This window comes from Microcaecilia unicolor, chromosome 4 (assembly GCF_901765095.1).
Source record: "Microcaecilia unicolor chromosome 4, aMicUni1.1, whole genome shotgun sequence".
NCBI classification, from domain to species: Eukaryota; Metazoa; Chordata; class Amphibia; order Gymnophiona; family Siphonopidae; genus Microcaecilia; species Microcaecilia unicolor.
Window position 1 is genome coordinate 89,273,101 of NC_044034.1, and position 15,823 is coordinate 89,288,923.

At 43.1% G+C, this 15,823-nt stretch overlaps 1 protein-coding gene across 4 annotated transcripts in view; it reads left to right on the plus strand.

Moving 5' to 3' along the window:
* Positions 1-5,430: 5,430 nt before the first annotated feature.
* Positions 5,431-15,823, plus strand: part of NEK5 (NIMA related kinase 5) — a 117,006-nt gene continuing 106,613 nt past the window's right edge. For 3 of the 4 annotated variants that reach the window (XM_030200436.1, XM_030200438.1, XM_030200439.1), the window contains exons 1-3: positions 5,494-5,656; positions 9,278-9,418; positions 14,429-14,525. In XM_030200436.1, the coding sequence (XP_030056296.1) occupies positions 9,302-9,418; positions 14,429-14,525 (214 nt within the window). In that variant the 5' untranslated portion in view covers positions 5,494-5,656; positions 9,278-9,301. The other variant, XM_030200437.1, reaches the window with a different exon arrangement.

Sequence of the window (15,823 nt, forward strand, 5' to 3'; positions counted from 1 at the left end):
TTTTAGAAGGGTTAGATGGCATTTATGTTTGTGCAAAGCTAGATTACACATGTAAATGGATTTGCATGTGTAAGCAGCGATTTTAGAAAAGCCACCATTTATATGTGTATATCCAGAACATGCACAGATTTCAAGGTGGGATCTGGGCATTGTGTGGGCAAACATTTAAAATATACAGTTGGTTCTCCTCCAACATGGATTCTAGATCACATACATTTCTTTTGGCTCTACTATTTCTGCTATTCATCAGTTAAATTGTGGTATTCCCTATGCTTTACTGTTCAATATATTTATTAACCCCTTGGCCATTTTTATTCAGTCTGTGGGACTAAACAACTACTACTTTGCGAATGATGATGTAGAGCTGGTCCACTACATAGATCCTAATCATGCGGTGGCCAAGAAAAGCAAAAAGGATACTAGGAATTATTAGGAAAGGGATGGTGAATAAGACCGAAAATACTATAATGCCTCTGTATCGCTCCATGGTGCCACTGCACCTTGAGTCTTGCGTTCAGTTCTGGTCACCATATCGCAAAAAAGATATAGCGGAATTAGACAAGGTTCAAAGAAGAGCGACCAAAATGATAAAGGGGATGGAACTCCTCCCATATGAGGAAAGGGTAAAGAGGCTAGGGCTATTCAACTTGGAAAAGAGATAGATTAGGGAAAATATGATTGAGGTCTATAAAATCTTGAGTGGTGTAGAACAAATAGAAGTAAATTAATTTTTTACTTGTTCCAAAAGTACAAAGACTAGGGGACACTCACGGAAGTTACATGGAAATACTTTTAAAACAAATAGAAGGAAATATTTTTTCACTCAACGAATAGTTAAGCTCTGGAACTCTTAACAGCGGTTAGTATGTCTGGGTTTAAAGAAGGTTTGCACAGGTTCCTGGAGGAAAAGTCCATAGTTTGCTATTGAGACAGACATGGGGAAGCAACTGCTTGCCCCAGGATTGGTAGGATGGAATGTTGCTACTAATTGGGTTTCTGCCAGGTACTTGTGACCTGACCTGGCTTGGCCACTGTTTGGAAACAGGATACTGGGCTAGATGGACCACTGGTCTGACCCAGTATGGCTACTCTTATGTTCTTATGGTTTATTTCAACTTTCTCTACCACCCTTCTTGAGAATATCACAGGGTGGTTCACAATTAAATTACAAATAATTCGAAAATAGAATATGAAAAGGAACACCAAAGATCATAGAAAAGACCACACTCATTTTAGAGAGAGAAAAAAACCCACCCCCACACACAAACACACACATATATAAGTGAGTCAGTGGATTCTCAACACATCACCACAGGTCGGTAAAAAATCACTAAATGCCTTTTGAAAAAGGTATGTTGTAAGGGCAGTATGAAATTTGAAATAGGAAAGTTCCAGTCACACAAAGAGCAGCAACACATTCCACAGGGATGGGACTAAGTAGGAAAAAGCACTTTTCCACGTCTGATCAAGGAAGATAGTACTAGGTGAAGGAATACTAAAATCTTGGTCATTCAAGGATCGAAGAAGTTTAGGAGGGGCATAAGAAGTGATAAGAGTTGCCAAATACGAGGAGGTACCAGCATGAAGTGCTTTGAAAGCAAGGGTCAAGATTTTAAACTGAATACGAAAGCTATAGGGAGCCAATGGTAAAGAACAAAAAGGGGCGTTATATGCTCAAAATGCTTGGAGTGAGCAAGAACTCAAAGGGCTATATTCTGAACAGTTTGTGTCACAGGGAAGTTGCTGGAAGACCAGCGTAAACAGCATTGCAGTAATCCAGTCGAGAAATTACAAAAGCATAAAGAAACATTTCTTGAGATGATTTATCAAGAAATGGTCGAATAATATGAAACTGACACAAATAATAAAAAAAGGCAACCTTAGTTAATGAAGCAGTCAGTTCTTTGAAGGATAGTTCTTGGTCCAGTATAATATCATGGTATCTTTGAGAAGAGACCAGGTTGATTGGTTGACTATTAATCTGAGGTGAAAGTGAGAGAGCTACAGGCTTCCCTGTAATCCAAATAGCCACCATCTTATTAAGATTAAGTGTAAGCCGATTTTCTTCCAACCAACGAAAATTTGTGAGAGGACGTGCTTTAACTTGGTGAGGTCTGGGGATAAAGAGTCAGTAGGGAAAACTATCATAATGTCATCAAGCATGCAGACTTGTCTTGAACCAGGGTAGCTAAGGGACTAAGAAATATATTGAACAAGAGTGTGGCCAAGGCAGAGCCCTGAGGAAGGAATAGAGAAAGTGTCTGCAACAGAATCCTGAAAGGCGACTGAGAAGGTACGAGAAAATAAAGAAGAAAACCAATGATAAACTGTCCCAGATATAGCCATAAGGGAGAGCCTAGAAAGAAGAAGAGTGTGATCCATGGTATTAAAGGCTGCCATCAGGTCAAGGGAAATCAGAATGGAAATGTCGCCATGCTGAATAGTAGAACAAAGGCCGTTAGAACAGTCAGAATAGTCTCAACTGTGGCAATTACGAAATCCTGATTGGTAGCAATGCAGCAGATGATGTTTATCCAAAAAATCAAAGAGCTTTACCTCTCGCCACTTGAACTCTCAGCAGCCATTTTGAAGCAGTGCCAGGAGCAAGACAAGTTTGCAGCTGCGCCAGATGGAAAACAGGGGGCTCTTTCCTGCCCCGAAGAGGCCACTAGACCACCATGGCACTACAATAAGGTAAAGGAGGGGAGGATAGGACACCCTGAGGCCCGCCTGCTCATCAGCCTGCCCGTTCGTCCGTTTGCAAATCCAGACAAACGGGCAAGCTGGAAAAACCCGCCCGGATACCTGGCAGTGTCCTCAAAAAAGACTTTTGCTTGCCTTGGTCATCTGGTGCTCCATCCAAGCGATTAAGGGCTGGCTCCTGGCAGGCAGGCTCTGCTATCACAACAGTGCAGGAATTGTCCTGGACATGATCAGTCAGACAGACTCTCTCTGCTGGTCCTCCTCTGAGCTCCGACTGACTCATCCAGGGCTGGCAGTGTCAAGCAGGCTCAGCTCAGATGATTTGCAGTTGTGCTGTGTGCAGGGGGCGCATCTTGCTTCCTCTTTGATTCTGCAAGGGTCCTTTCCCGACCTATCCTTTCTGGAACTGGCCAGATCTGAACCGAGTTACACTGACGGCTGGGCTGAGCATGATGAATCCTCCTGCTGTGCTGTGCAGGCAGTGCAGCAGTTACTATACGGTGCCGGGCTCTCAACACTGATACCGTGCTGCCCGCTGCCCACTGATCATGAGGGATGAATACGGGAGACCCTTGTTTACATGTATTTGCATGCAATTAGCGTTCAGAGCCAGCAAGTGCGTTATTACACAGGCTCACCGGCTCTGATCATCAGGTGGGAGCAAACGGGTGCTAGTATGGCGCTATTGGCCTCTAGTGCCCATGTTTGCTTCTGATCATCAGCCCATGAGTGTGGAAATATGGGGAGTAGGAGCTGGTTTGAAACACCTGGAGTCTTTGGGAGACAATTGAAAGGAACAGATTATGGAGCAGATGAGTGACAAAGGAGGGGGAACAAGTCTTAGAAGGAAATATGGGAGGGTAGAAACAGGGGCATAGCCAGACTTTGGCAGGAGGGTGGCCAGAGTCTGAGGTGAGGGGGCACATTTTAGCTCCCCCTGGCACCGCGGACCCCCGCCACCTTTAACCCCCCCGGCGCCTCTCCTGACCCCCCTTCCCGCCGCTGCCAAGCCTCCCCCGAGTCCCCCACCGCCATCAGGTACCTGTGCTGGGGGGGGGGGGGTCCTCAACCCCCGCCAGCCGAAGTCCTCCTCAGCTGGTCTCCGGGCCAGTGCATTGCTGCAGCTGATGTGGAAGCCTAGGATTCTGTTTCTTCTGTGTCAGTCATCCTGACGTCCTGCACGTTGAACATGCAGGAGGTCAGGATGACTCACACAGAAACAGAATCCTAGGCTTCCACATCAGCTGCAGCAACGCGCTGGCCTGGAGACCGGCTGAAGAGGACTTCGGCTGGCGGAGGTTGGGGACCCCCAGCAGCACAGGTACCCGGTGGTGGGGGAGTTTTAGCGGTGGTGGGAAGGGGGGGTCAAAAGGGTAGGCGGGGGCCAGGGCCGAATCTGGGGGGTCCCAGGCCCCACGTAGCTACGCCCCTGGGTAGAAATTAATGGAGGTGGTGAGAGCCTGGATAGAAAGCAAGACATAAGGCAGAATGGGGCGAGGGATGAGGCTGGAAATACGAAAAGGGATGAAAGGAGGGGGGGGGGGGTGAGGGAAGAGGAGGCTGGGGAAGGAATGAGAGGTGGAGAATCTAGGACTAGAAGTAAATGGAGGAAATGGAGAGCTGAGAGGTATAAAGAGGGAAACTGGTTAACAGAGGAGGAATGAAATCTTGCTATACCTAAAATTACAACCAATGAAGGGGGAGGGCAAGCTCAAACAGAAGGATCAATCTCAGTGAGAAGTAAAGGAGGAAGGTAAAGAGACTAAACAAAATGAAAATAAGATCCTGGAAAAGGCCTTAAGAGAAAACCAACAGGAGGAAGTGGTAAAGAGAAATCTAGATCATCTTAGATAGATTGAGGCACAAAAGGAAAAGTTGGTTCATGGCACCACAACCTCTTGGCCTAGGTCTGCAGGGATGCATAGAATTAATAGCATTGATACCTGCCATAGTAACTAGAAGATGATAATTGAGTGAAATGAGTTCTGGCTTAATGTCAAATTCATTATGTTTATGGTGTTTAATTTTGTGGTCTATGCTTGGGGAGAGAGAGAAAAACAGACAGAGATCTTTGCATATAGCAACTGCAATCAGTTGATTCACGGATTGTGGGTTAGTTTGTCCCAATAGTGTTAGGATCAGGGCTTTTTTTGAGGGGGGTACTGAGTACCAGCACCTTTTCCATTGTCTGCTAAAATTGATGGTTCCCAAGTTTAATGAAAGAGCTCAGGCTCTACACACCAAATCTGCCTTGTCATAGATTCTGTGTGACTGGTTGCAGGGGGCCTGGCTGTTGTGGGGTGGGTCCCTCAGAGATCACTCCACCCCCAAGGGTGGCTTGGCATTTGAGTTTCAGCACCTTTTTCATTAGAATACAATAGAAGAGTGGCCTAGTGGTTAGGGTGGTGGACTTTGGTCCTGAGGAACTGAGTTCGATTCCTGGCACAGGCAGCTCCTTGTGACTCTGGGCAAGTCACTTAACCCTCCATTGCTCCATGTAAGCTGCATTGAGCCTGCCATGAGTGGGAAAGTGCGGGGTACAAATGTAACAAAAAAAAAAAAATAATGTTGTGTATTAAGCTTGTATCACTTAAACAAGGCTGCAAATTTGCAACACTCTAAACTAAAATTTAGAGTCTAAAGAGGGGCTGTGCTTGTTTTGTTGCTGCCTTTTTTTTTTTAAGCTGAACTACACGTCCCGGTATGCAGCGGTGCGCCCCCGGCTTCCGGGAAACTCTGCCTCGTCAACAGCCGAAGTAGCCTGCCCTGCCCTCGGACTCTCCAGGTGAAGAGGGCACTGCTGCAGCCCTGGCAGCGCGCGCGCCCATCCGTTCAGAAGCCGAGCGCAGGTCTCCGTTCCACTCGGCCCCTGCATCTCACCGTCGCGCGTCTGTCAGGAAGAGAAAAGCTCGGAAGCGCGTGAGCTGTGTTTGAGCAGCGTTCTGTCTCCATGGTAACGGGGAGGCAGAGGCAGGCGGGCGGGGCCAGAGGGGGTGCGGGAGATTAATCTGTGCTATGTGTCCTGTTGTTAATTGCAAGGTTTTAGCGTATTGCATACATTTAAAGTTCAGATTGAGGTTAATTTTTAGAAATTTTCCTCTTCGCGTAATGTAGGCAATACGGATTCTAGTGGTTGGGAAAATGCAGTACCCTTGGTGCTGCACTGGGAGCAGGATAAGTTCAGCTTTACTTTTATAAGTAGAAACAATGTCTGCCTTTTGCTATTATTGCGTTTTCAATATGTTTGGAGATACAACATCGAAATCTTAAAAGGAGATCGGTTATTTTCATCGGCAGTGTTACAAGCTATTGCAAGTGTTGGACAGGAGTCTTGGAGATCAGATTCATCTGTTTTTCAGGTTAGATTTAATGAGTAGTTTGTCACAGAAATGAATGGAGGAGGATGCTTGGAGAAAAAGATGAGTTAATTTTCACTTCATAGAGAAATAGTGGGAATGAAAGAAAGAAGGCAGGGGAAAGAGTCAGAAAATAGAAGAGACCCAGGGAAAGATTTTCAAGGAGAATATGGAAAAAAAAAAGAGACCAGAACCAATCCCATTAGAATATTTTATTTATTTCTATCCCACATTTTCCCACCTATTTGCAGGCTCAATGTGGCTTACATAGTACCATTAACAGCGTTAGCCAATTCCGGTCTGAAACAAATACCAGGTATGAACAATACAAGGTGATATTGTGGTAGAATGAGGTACATGTATGGTAGGTACAATTGGGGGGGAACTTGGAGAGGAAGAGTCAGGTAATGTCCATTACGGTCTTTGGTTACATTGTGTCGCAGGTATCCAGGTATTTTTATGTTGGGTGGGTGGGGTATGCTCTTCTGAACAGGTCTGTCTTTAGTGCTTTCTGGAAATTTAGATGGTCGAACATAGTTTTTACTGCTTTTGGTAGTGCGTTCCATAGTTGTGCACTTAAATAGGAAAAGCTGGATGCATAGGTGGATTTGTATTTGAGTTCTTTGGTGCTTGGGTAGTGGAGGTTTAGGTATGATAAAAGGATAAAGCAATAAAAGTACAAAAAAAGGAGCATTTTATTTTTAGAGATTACAATATTTATTTATTAGGATTTATTTATCACCTTTTTGAAGAAATTCACTCAAGGGAAGGCCGTGTACATCAAGAATAAGTTAAACATAAGCAATAGACAATTACAGCAGTAAAAATATTCAAATAAAAATACAAAGTATGGCATAGTATGCTACAGTACAGTGCTAACACAATACACAATAAAACATTTTAAATAGCATAGGGTGTAAGCAAAGATGGAACATATAGATAGATAAGATAGAGTAACAGGAGTAAGAAAATGAGGGACTAGTTGTTAAAGAGAGTTGCAAATGAGGTCAGAAAGGTGCTTGAGCATTATCTTGGCTAGGGTAGTAGTGGATAAACATGTCCTGCTATAATATGTGCAGCCAGTGTCATTTACTTCTGTTAAAGGCCTGGTTGAAGAGCCAAGTTTTCACCTGCGTCCTGAAGTAGAGATAGTCTTGTGTTAAGTGAAGCATTTCAGGGAGTACATTCCAGATCATGGGGTCTACTCCAGAGAAGGCTTGCTTGCGGGTATCACATCTTGTGATGTCCTTTGGAGAGGGGGTTAGGGAAACTTCTTGGGATGACCTTAGTGACCTTGAAGGTGTGTAGATGGAGATCCTGTTCTTCAAGTACTCTGGGCCATTTCTTTTAAAGGCCTTGAAGCAGAGGCGTATCTGAACTTCGGCGTTAGGGGGGGGCCAGAGCCAGAGTGAGGGGGCACGTTATAGCCCCCCCTTCGCCGTCGTCATCATTGCCGACCCCCCCCCCCCGCTGCCGTCACCTACCTTTGCTGGCAGGGGACCCCAACCCCCGCCAGCCGAGGTCCGCTTCCTCCTGCCGCTGCCTTTAAAAATATTCCTTCAGCTGGCGGGGGACCCCAACCCCCGCCAGCCGAGCTGAGGTCTTTTAAGTTCTTCTTCGTCCTCCGTGCTGTTCAAAACTGCTGAATCCAGTTTCCGAGTCTGACGTCGCAGCACGTTGTACGTGCAGGTCGTCAGACTCAGAGCACGTACAACGTGCAGCGACGTCAGACTCGGAAACTGGATTCAGCAGCATTATTTTTGTGTACTTGTTTTGCTAAATAATTTTTGATACTTCACCTATGAGTGCTTTTGTTGGAAGACCGATTTACGACCCTACTCTTTTCTTTTCCTGTTGTGTCTACTGTAGAGGTTTGTTCGTTCCTCCACTCCGGTGACTTCTCTCCTCAGAAGTAGAAACAGCAAAACTGACCAAAGGCAACATAAATTAAAAAATCCACCATTCCAGGTTATTTAATTGAACTGAAAAAGGAAAAATCAACAGGAAAGATTCTGAATATAGCTTTCTCTGTTATAACTCACATTAACTAAAACAAATTTTGAGCAATTATTTTTATTTCTCTGTCTTGAGTGTTCTGGACCAGAGACTTAAAACAAATATTACAGTACATTATTGTATCACTCTTTAGTAAAAGGGCCCTATTGTTCCTGATGCTCTGTTGAGACATACTTTACCAAGGGCCCTGTTTACTAAACTGCGTTGTAGGCACGTTAGCATCTTTAACGTGTGTAAACCATGTACGCGCGTTAACCATGTCCATGCCTACAATATCCCTATAGGCACCTACATGGTTAGCACGCATTCTAATTGTAGGAACGTTAAAAATGCTAATGCACCTTAGTAAACAGAGCCCCAAGTCTCTCACTACTAGAGTCCCCCACGTAGACATACCTGAGTCTGTGAATAGAGGAAGGGGACACATGTCATTGTGTGACAATACAAATGCACACTTTTCAGCTTTTTTTTCTGCTATTTGCTATATTACTCCTGCAACAACAACAAAACAAAAAGTGTGTTGAGCTAGATGAGGTACATAGCGATGCTTGGTACAGTACAATATCAAAGGCTTGAGTTTTCCCAAAGTGTATCATATTATTTATCTAAACAGAAAAGTATCTGCTATATGGCAAGTCATTTTGTAGAAAATCTTTAGCATCATATCTATGTTAGTTGAATGTACTAATACATGCTTATTAGGTGTATCATTAGTATTATGCTAAGATTGTATTTTATCTCTGGTATTTGAATTCCAATGCTGTTAAATGTTTATATTTTTGATACTGTTTCACAGTGGTTCTATTATTAGGTTTCAATTTACTGTTTTCAAGTTTACCTTATTTATTATATCTATGTTTAATCTTGGTTATTTTACTATTGTTGCGCTGTTAATAAAATTGTAAGTTTTATATTAAACTGTACCTGCTGTACACCGCCTTGGCTGAAACTTCATAAAGGCTGTTAATAAATCCCAATAAATTAATAAACATCTAACATTGTGCATCTCACATAATTGTGGGATAATGTAATTTTGAAAAGGATACAATATTACGAGCCCAGGGGTAACATGACTGAGTGTTTTTCAGTTTTAAATGCTTGAGTAAATGGACAAAAGTGTGGTTGTAAGGAAACATTGTAAGTGGTTGTTAATTATTGTCTGGTTGAAGCAGCTTTTGTTTTTGCCTTTTTTAAATTTTCAGGTTGTGTTGGAAAGCTGAGTAATAATGGATAATTACGATATTATTAAGATGATAGGAGAAGGATCTTTTGGAAAAGCATTCCTGGTGAAAAGGAAATCTGATAACCATCAATGTGTTATCAAGGAAATCAACTTCACAAAGGTAAACGCAAGGAACTGTATGCAGTGAGTATCGCTGAGAGGAGGTGTATAAAATAGTCTACACTCAATTGACCTAGTTAAAGGTCATTTTCCAACCCACACTAATCCTGAATTCTGAAGTATACCCTAAGCTTGGTCAAAAGATTAAGGGGCCCTTTTACTAAACAGTGGTAAAAGGTAGCCTGCGATGGCGTCGGCCTATGGGATTGCTGTGCGCTGAGGCCACTTTTTACCGCTGCTGGTAGAAAAGCCTCTTTTAGAAAAGGGCCAGTAAATGGCTATGCGGTAATTATTATTATGTGGTAATTATGAAATTCTTGTGTGGCCATTTATTTCTGGTGCCCTTACTGCCTCCTATTTAGGAGAGGGCTCCGGCAGTAATTGGGCAGCGCTGCACACTGTCCAATTACTGCTGGGCACACCCCAAGTGCTAGAAAATACAAATGTAGTTTGTAGCACTGGAAATGGTGCGTGGGAAAACTGAAACTACTGCTGGGCTCCTGATATAAAAAGGATCTATCTATCTGATACTTAAAAGAAAATGGCTGCTAAAATGGCACTTAGGCAGTTATCCATCAGTATTCAGCGCCGGATAGCTGGCTATCCGGTACTAAATATCGCTGGTTAGCAGCTTAAAGATAGCCGGTTATATTGCACAATATAACAGACTATCCGCCGATTTTTAAAGGCAGGCTGGCCAAGTTCGGTGGCCATATTTGGCCACCGCAGTAGGTGGAATAACTTTGGCTGGTCTGACTTCAACGGGCCAGCGCTGAATATCAGCTTGGCCGGTTAAAGTCGGACTGGCCAAAGTTAAATCGGATATTCAGTGCCGGTCACCGGAAACAACCTGGCATTGAATATCCGGGTTTAGTGCAAACCGCGGGCGGTCTGAAAATCGGGTGGTATGTTCCTAACTTTGGGGTCCTTTTACTAAGCTGTGGTAAGCAGTAGCACATGCTTACTACAGCTTAAAAGGGCTTACAACAGGATGCACTCAGGTGTCCTGCAGTAAGTTCCTGATCTGCGCACACAAAACACATGCTAAAAGTTTTAATTTTATCACAGAGGGGGCATGTCTGGGGGCGAAGAGTAGGTGTTTCTGTGCTAATCAGTGCAGCTACATTACCACGCACTAACTGATTAGCACTGGATTAGCGCGTGAAACCTTACTGCCTACAAAATAGATGTTGGTAAGTGCTCACTCACTGATATTTTTTAATGGCTGCCCGCTAATGGCAACATTAGCTCATGCCCATTAATAGGAAAAACAGAAAATCGGCCATTTTACTGCTGTAAAAATGGCCTTAGCACATGGAAAAACCCACATAAGGGAGTTCTAAGGGCAAATTTACCACAGTTTGGTAAAAGGACCCCTTTGAGAGTTATGCTCATAAATTGGCCTCTTTGGAAATTTACTAGGGCTGAGTGCATAACTTTATTCATTAACCCCTGGATTCTATATAGCGTGACTTAAGTTGTGTGCGCAAATCTGGTTGTATTCTGGATTTGTGTGCACATCTTAGGGGGTCTTTTACTAAAGCTTAGCTCGAGCTATCTGCAGCAGGGCCCATAGGAATAAAATGGGCTCTGCTAAAGGTAACTCGAGCTAAGCTTTAGTAAAAGACCTCCTTAATAGTTAACAAGCCAATCAGCACTGTTAATTGCCAGTTAAGCAATTATTGACACTAATTGGCATTAATACGAATTTACATTCACAGCTGTGTAAGCATATTCTATAATGTGATGCGTGTAAATTCTAAATCACATAGTTGAAAAGAGGGCATGGCCATGAGTGTTCCTAAAATCTATATGCTTTGTTATAGAATACACCCGGTCCACGCCTAATTTAGGCATTGGCATTTACGGCAAAATAACTGCGACTACATTTAATTGCATGGATGTGTGCTCGATGTATTCTGTAATCCACATGGAATTTTAGGCTTATTCTATAAAGTATGCCTAGGAGTATTTGTTTTGTGCGGATTTTTCAGGCACCATATATAGAATCTAGTCCTAAACTCCTAAATTTTGGAGCATTAAAAGTGGGTAGTAACAGGGGAAAGATTTAGGGAGAGAAAAAAAGTTGGGAGCTTAACACTGATTTTCAGCACTAGAATCACAAATTTAGGCTCTTAAATCTAAGCAAATGAATGACAGGCCTAAAATTTTGAGCATAACTTTTAAGCTCCTAAATAAAGATGAATTTTCAGCTTAAAACTTTGGTTCATAGGGAGTCCTTTACCAAACTGTGGGAAAAGGGCCCTGCGATGGCAGTGGGGGCCATTTTCCCGTATGCCAGGGCTGTTTTTTCTGCAGCTGGTAAAAGCCCCCCCCCCCCCAAAAAAAAAAAAAAATGGCTACATGGTGAGATAAATCTTACCGCATGGCCATGCAGCGGGGAGTCCTTACCGCCAAAATAATTTACTTCAATAAAGGCTATTAGCCAATTTCTGGTAATCTAATACTAACTATAGTTTGACAATAGCCTATTCTACTCTAAGCAGTAGTACTGCTAGAAATGTAGATTTTTGCTAAATGGAAAAGAGCTCTCAGAAAGCAAAGTGATATACCTTGGTCTAAACACTGTGACAAAACGATGTTTGCAGATTTTGTCAGTGTTTGATTTCTATCATAGGGCTACTAATTCCACAAATTTTTAAGTGTCTTTTTTTCTGCAATTAAATTGTGACAATACTTTAAAAGTCGGGTGCTGTTTGAATCCAGCAAGCTGATCACTGCTTGAACTTTAATAGCTACAGTGGGGGAAATAAGTATTTGATCCCTTGCTGATTTTGTAAGTTTGCCCACTGACAAAGACATGAGCAGCCCATAATTGAAGGGTAGGTTATTGGTAACAGTGAGAGATAGCACATCACAAATTAAATCCGGAAAATCACATTGTGGAAAGTATATGAATTTATTTGCATTCTGCAGAGGGAAATAAGTATTTGATCCCCCACCAACCAGTAAGAGATCTGGCCCCTACAGACCAGGTAGATGCTCCAAATCAACTCGTTACCTGCATGACAGACAGCTGTCGGCAATGGTCACCTGTATGAAAGACACCTGTCCACAGACTCAGTGAATCAGTCAGACTCTAACCTCTACAAAATGGCCAAGAGCAAGGAGCTGTCTAAGGATGTCAGGGACAAGATCATACACCTGCACAAGGCTGGAATGGGCTACAAAACCATCAGTAAGACGCTGGGCGAGAAGGAGACAACTGTTGGTGCCATAGTAAGAAAATGGAAGAAGTACAAAATGACTGTCAATCGACAAAGATCTGGGGCTCCACGCAAAATCTCACCTCGTGGGGTATCCTTGATCATGAGGAAGGTTAGAAATCAGCCTACAACTACAAGGGGGGAACTTGTCAATGATCTCAAGGCAGCTGGGACCACTGTCACCACGAAAACCATTGGTAACACATTACGACATAACAGATTGCAATCCTGCAGTGCCCGCAAGGTCCCCCTGCTCCGGAAGGCACATGTGACGGCCCGTCTGAAGTTTGCCAGTGAACACCTGGATGATGCCGAGAGTGATTGGGAGAAGGTGCTGTGGTCAGATGAGACAAAAATTGAGCTCTTTGGCATGAACTCAACTCGCCGTGTTTGGAGGAAGAGAAATGCTGCCTATGACCCAAAGAACACCGTCCCCACTGTCAAGCATGGAGGTGGAAATGTTATGTTTTGGGGGTGTTTCTCTGCTAAGGGCACAGGACTACTTCACCACATCAATGGGAGAATGGATGGGGCCATGTACCGTACAATTCTGAGTGACAACCTCCTTCCCTCCGCCAGGGCCTTAAAAATGGGTCGTGGCTGGGTCTTCCAGCACGACAATGACCCAAAACATACAGCCAAGGCAACAAAGGAGTGGCTCAGGAAGAAGCACATTAGGGTCATGGAGTGGCCTAGCCAGTCACCAGACCTTAATTCCATTGAAAACTTATGGAGGGAGCTGAAGCTGCGAGTTGCCAAGCGACAGCCCAGAACTCTTAATGATTTAGAGATGATCTGCAAAGAGGAGTGGACCAAAATTCCTCCTGACATGTGTGCAAACCTCATCATCAACTACAGAAGACGTCTGACCGCTGTGCTTGCCAACAAGGGTTTTGCCACCAAGTATTAGGTCTTGTTTGCCAGAGGGATTAAATACTTATTTCCCTCTGCAGAATGCAAATAAATTCATATACTTTCCACAATGTGATTTTTCGGATTTAATTTGTGATGTGCTATCTCTCACTGTTACCAATAACCTACCCTTCAATTATGGGCTGCTCATGTCTTTGTCAGTGGGCAAACTTACAAAATCAGCAAGGGATCAAATACTTATTTCCCCCACTGTAAGTACTTCTATTTCCTGCAGATCAGAGATTTATGAGCTTGTTTCACATTGACTTAAATTCTTTGCAACTTGGTATTTTTACACAGCCATTTTGTTTAATATGACATGGACTTAAAAGTTAAATTCTGGGTCAGATCTTCCATTTCTTGGATTGGCTGTAGATGCCCTGGAGGTAGCATTCATGTACCCAGGGGGCAGGGAACCATAGTTATTGTGCAACGGTGACACCTACTGGCCATCTTTAAGGCCCATAAAGGCAGGGTTCTAAAAGAAGTCCAGGTGCATGTCTCCTGACTGAACATAATGATTGGGCTGTGTGTGTTGGGAGGAAGATATATAATATAGGAAAAATCCAAAGGTTATGGTGAATGTTCATGGTGCCATAGCCCAGTAGAGGCTGGAGCTGTTTCAGCTGGAAGTGCTACGAAGAAGAAAAGCTAGGCCAAATACTCCATGCACAGTACATATATATATATATAGTTGTTGCCCTTGATTAGTTAGCTACTTGAAGTAATTTTGTCTGTTCACCACGCTACTGCACATACTGTATGCATCATGGAAGTATGAGACTCATCCAAGTTCTTCCATCCCTGAAAAATGCATGATGGTTACTACAGATGAAATGTAATCAGACTGAAAACAATGTATTTTTTTTTAGATGCCATTAAAAGAAAAAGAAGCATCTCGTAAGGAGGTTACTCTGTTGGCCAAGATGAAGCACCCAAATATTGTTACTTTCTATGCTTCATTTGAAGGTTTGTTGTCTTGGAACCATTGAAGGCAAATCTGTACTTAATAAGCTAAAGTTATTGGAGACACACAAGACTTCCCTGTTGGATCAACTGATCCTAGGATGGTTTGAAGCTAGCAAGCAGCAAAATAAATGTGAAGGCCAGAGCTGCCACAGATGTCTTTGATCGTATTTCTAATTGTAACTTTCAAGATCCTAAGTAAGATGGATCTCAGTTACTTACAAGACCATCCATTTCAATATTTGCCAGGAGTGTCTGTGCAGCTTCCTTGCCTGACCAGTGGAGACTAGGCTGAGAGCCTTCTTTTTATAGAATTGCCCTCCACATGCTTCTATGCTAATCTATATATATAAAACTCACCCTCAACGTTCTGAAGACAGTGACGTCAGTGAAGCCAAGCCCTGACTTCCTTCAAAAAGGTTCGAAGGTTCATGATGGTGAAGCCACCAAAATCGCTCCGGGCCCCGCCCTCGAGGGCGGAGGAATGGCAGAACAACGAAGGGGTTGGCAGAGAGGGAGGCGGGGGGCGGGAATTGCTACGGGCTCCGCCCTCGCATCAAACGTCATGACGTGGAAGGCGGAGCTATGCCACAACAACAAAGGGATTGGCAGGGGGGGTGTTGCTGACGAAAGCCTTGCTAGCGCCCGTTTCATTTGCTCAGAAACGGGCCTCTTTTACTAGTTTCAAATAAATGTAAAACGTAGAAAAGAAATTTTCTGTACGGTAATTGTGGAGGGCATGCTGGCCACACCCCTAATAATAATTCAACAGGTTTTGCATTAAGTATACATTAATCTTTGCTCCTAACCTGCAGTAAGTGCAAAAATTAACCACACTTTACTAAACCCCTAAGAATATAATTTGTTTTTTAAAAATATTATCATCTTTTGTGGTGTTATTGTTGCACTATGCTTTTAAATTTTTATAATTCTTACCTTTAGGCTTTTATATGCTTGTGATTATTTTATCATGCATATTTTTATACTTTTTTTTTTGCATCCATTTGTTGACTATTTTTCTAAATGCGTTTCTGCCTTGAGCACTTGTTTGGATAGGCAGCTTACAAATACCAGAATTAAATTACTTTTATGTTCAATCATTTTTATTGCAACCATAACAAGAACACAACTCATATCCTATATCTAACATGGTTCTTCCTCAATTTCTAATAACAATACATTGTGGTCACATTGTACAGTTGTCATTTTGTATTATATTCTTCCCTCCCTTCCCCTCCCCCCCCCCCCATACTCCCTTTTCTAATACCTTTATTCCAGTCCTTTCTAAGGCACTTTCCTTT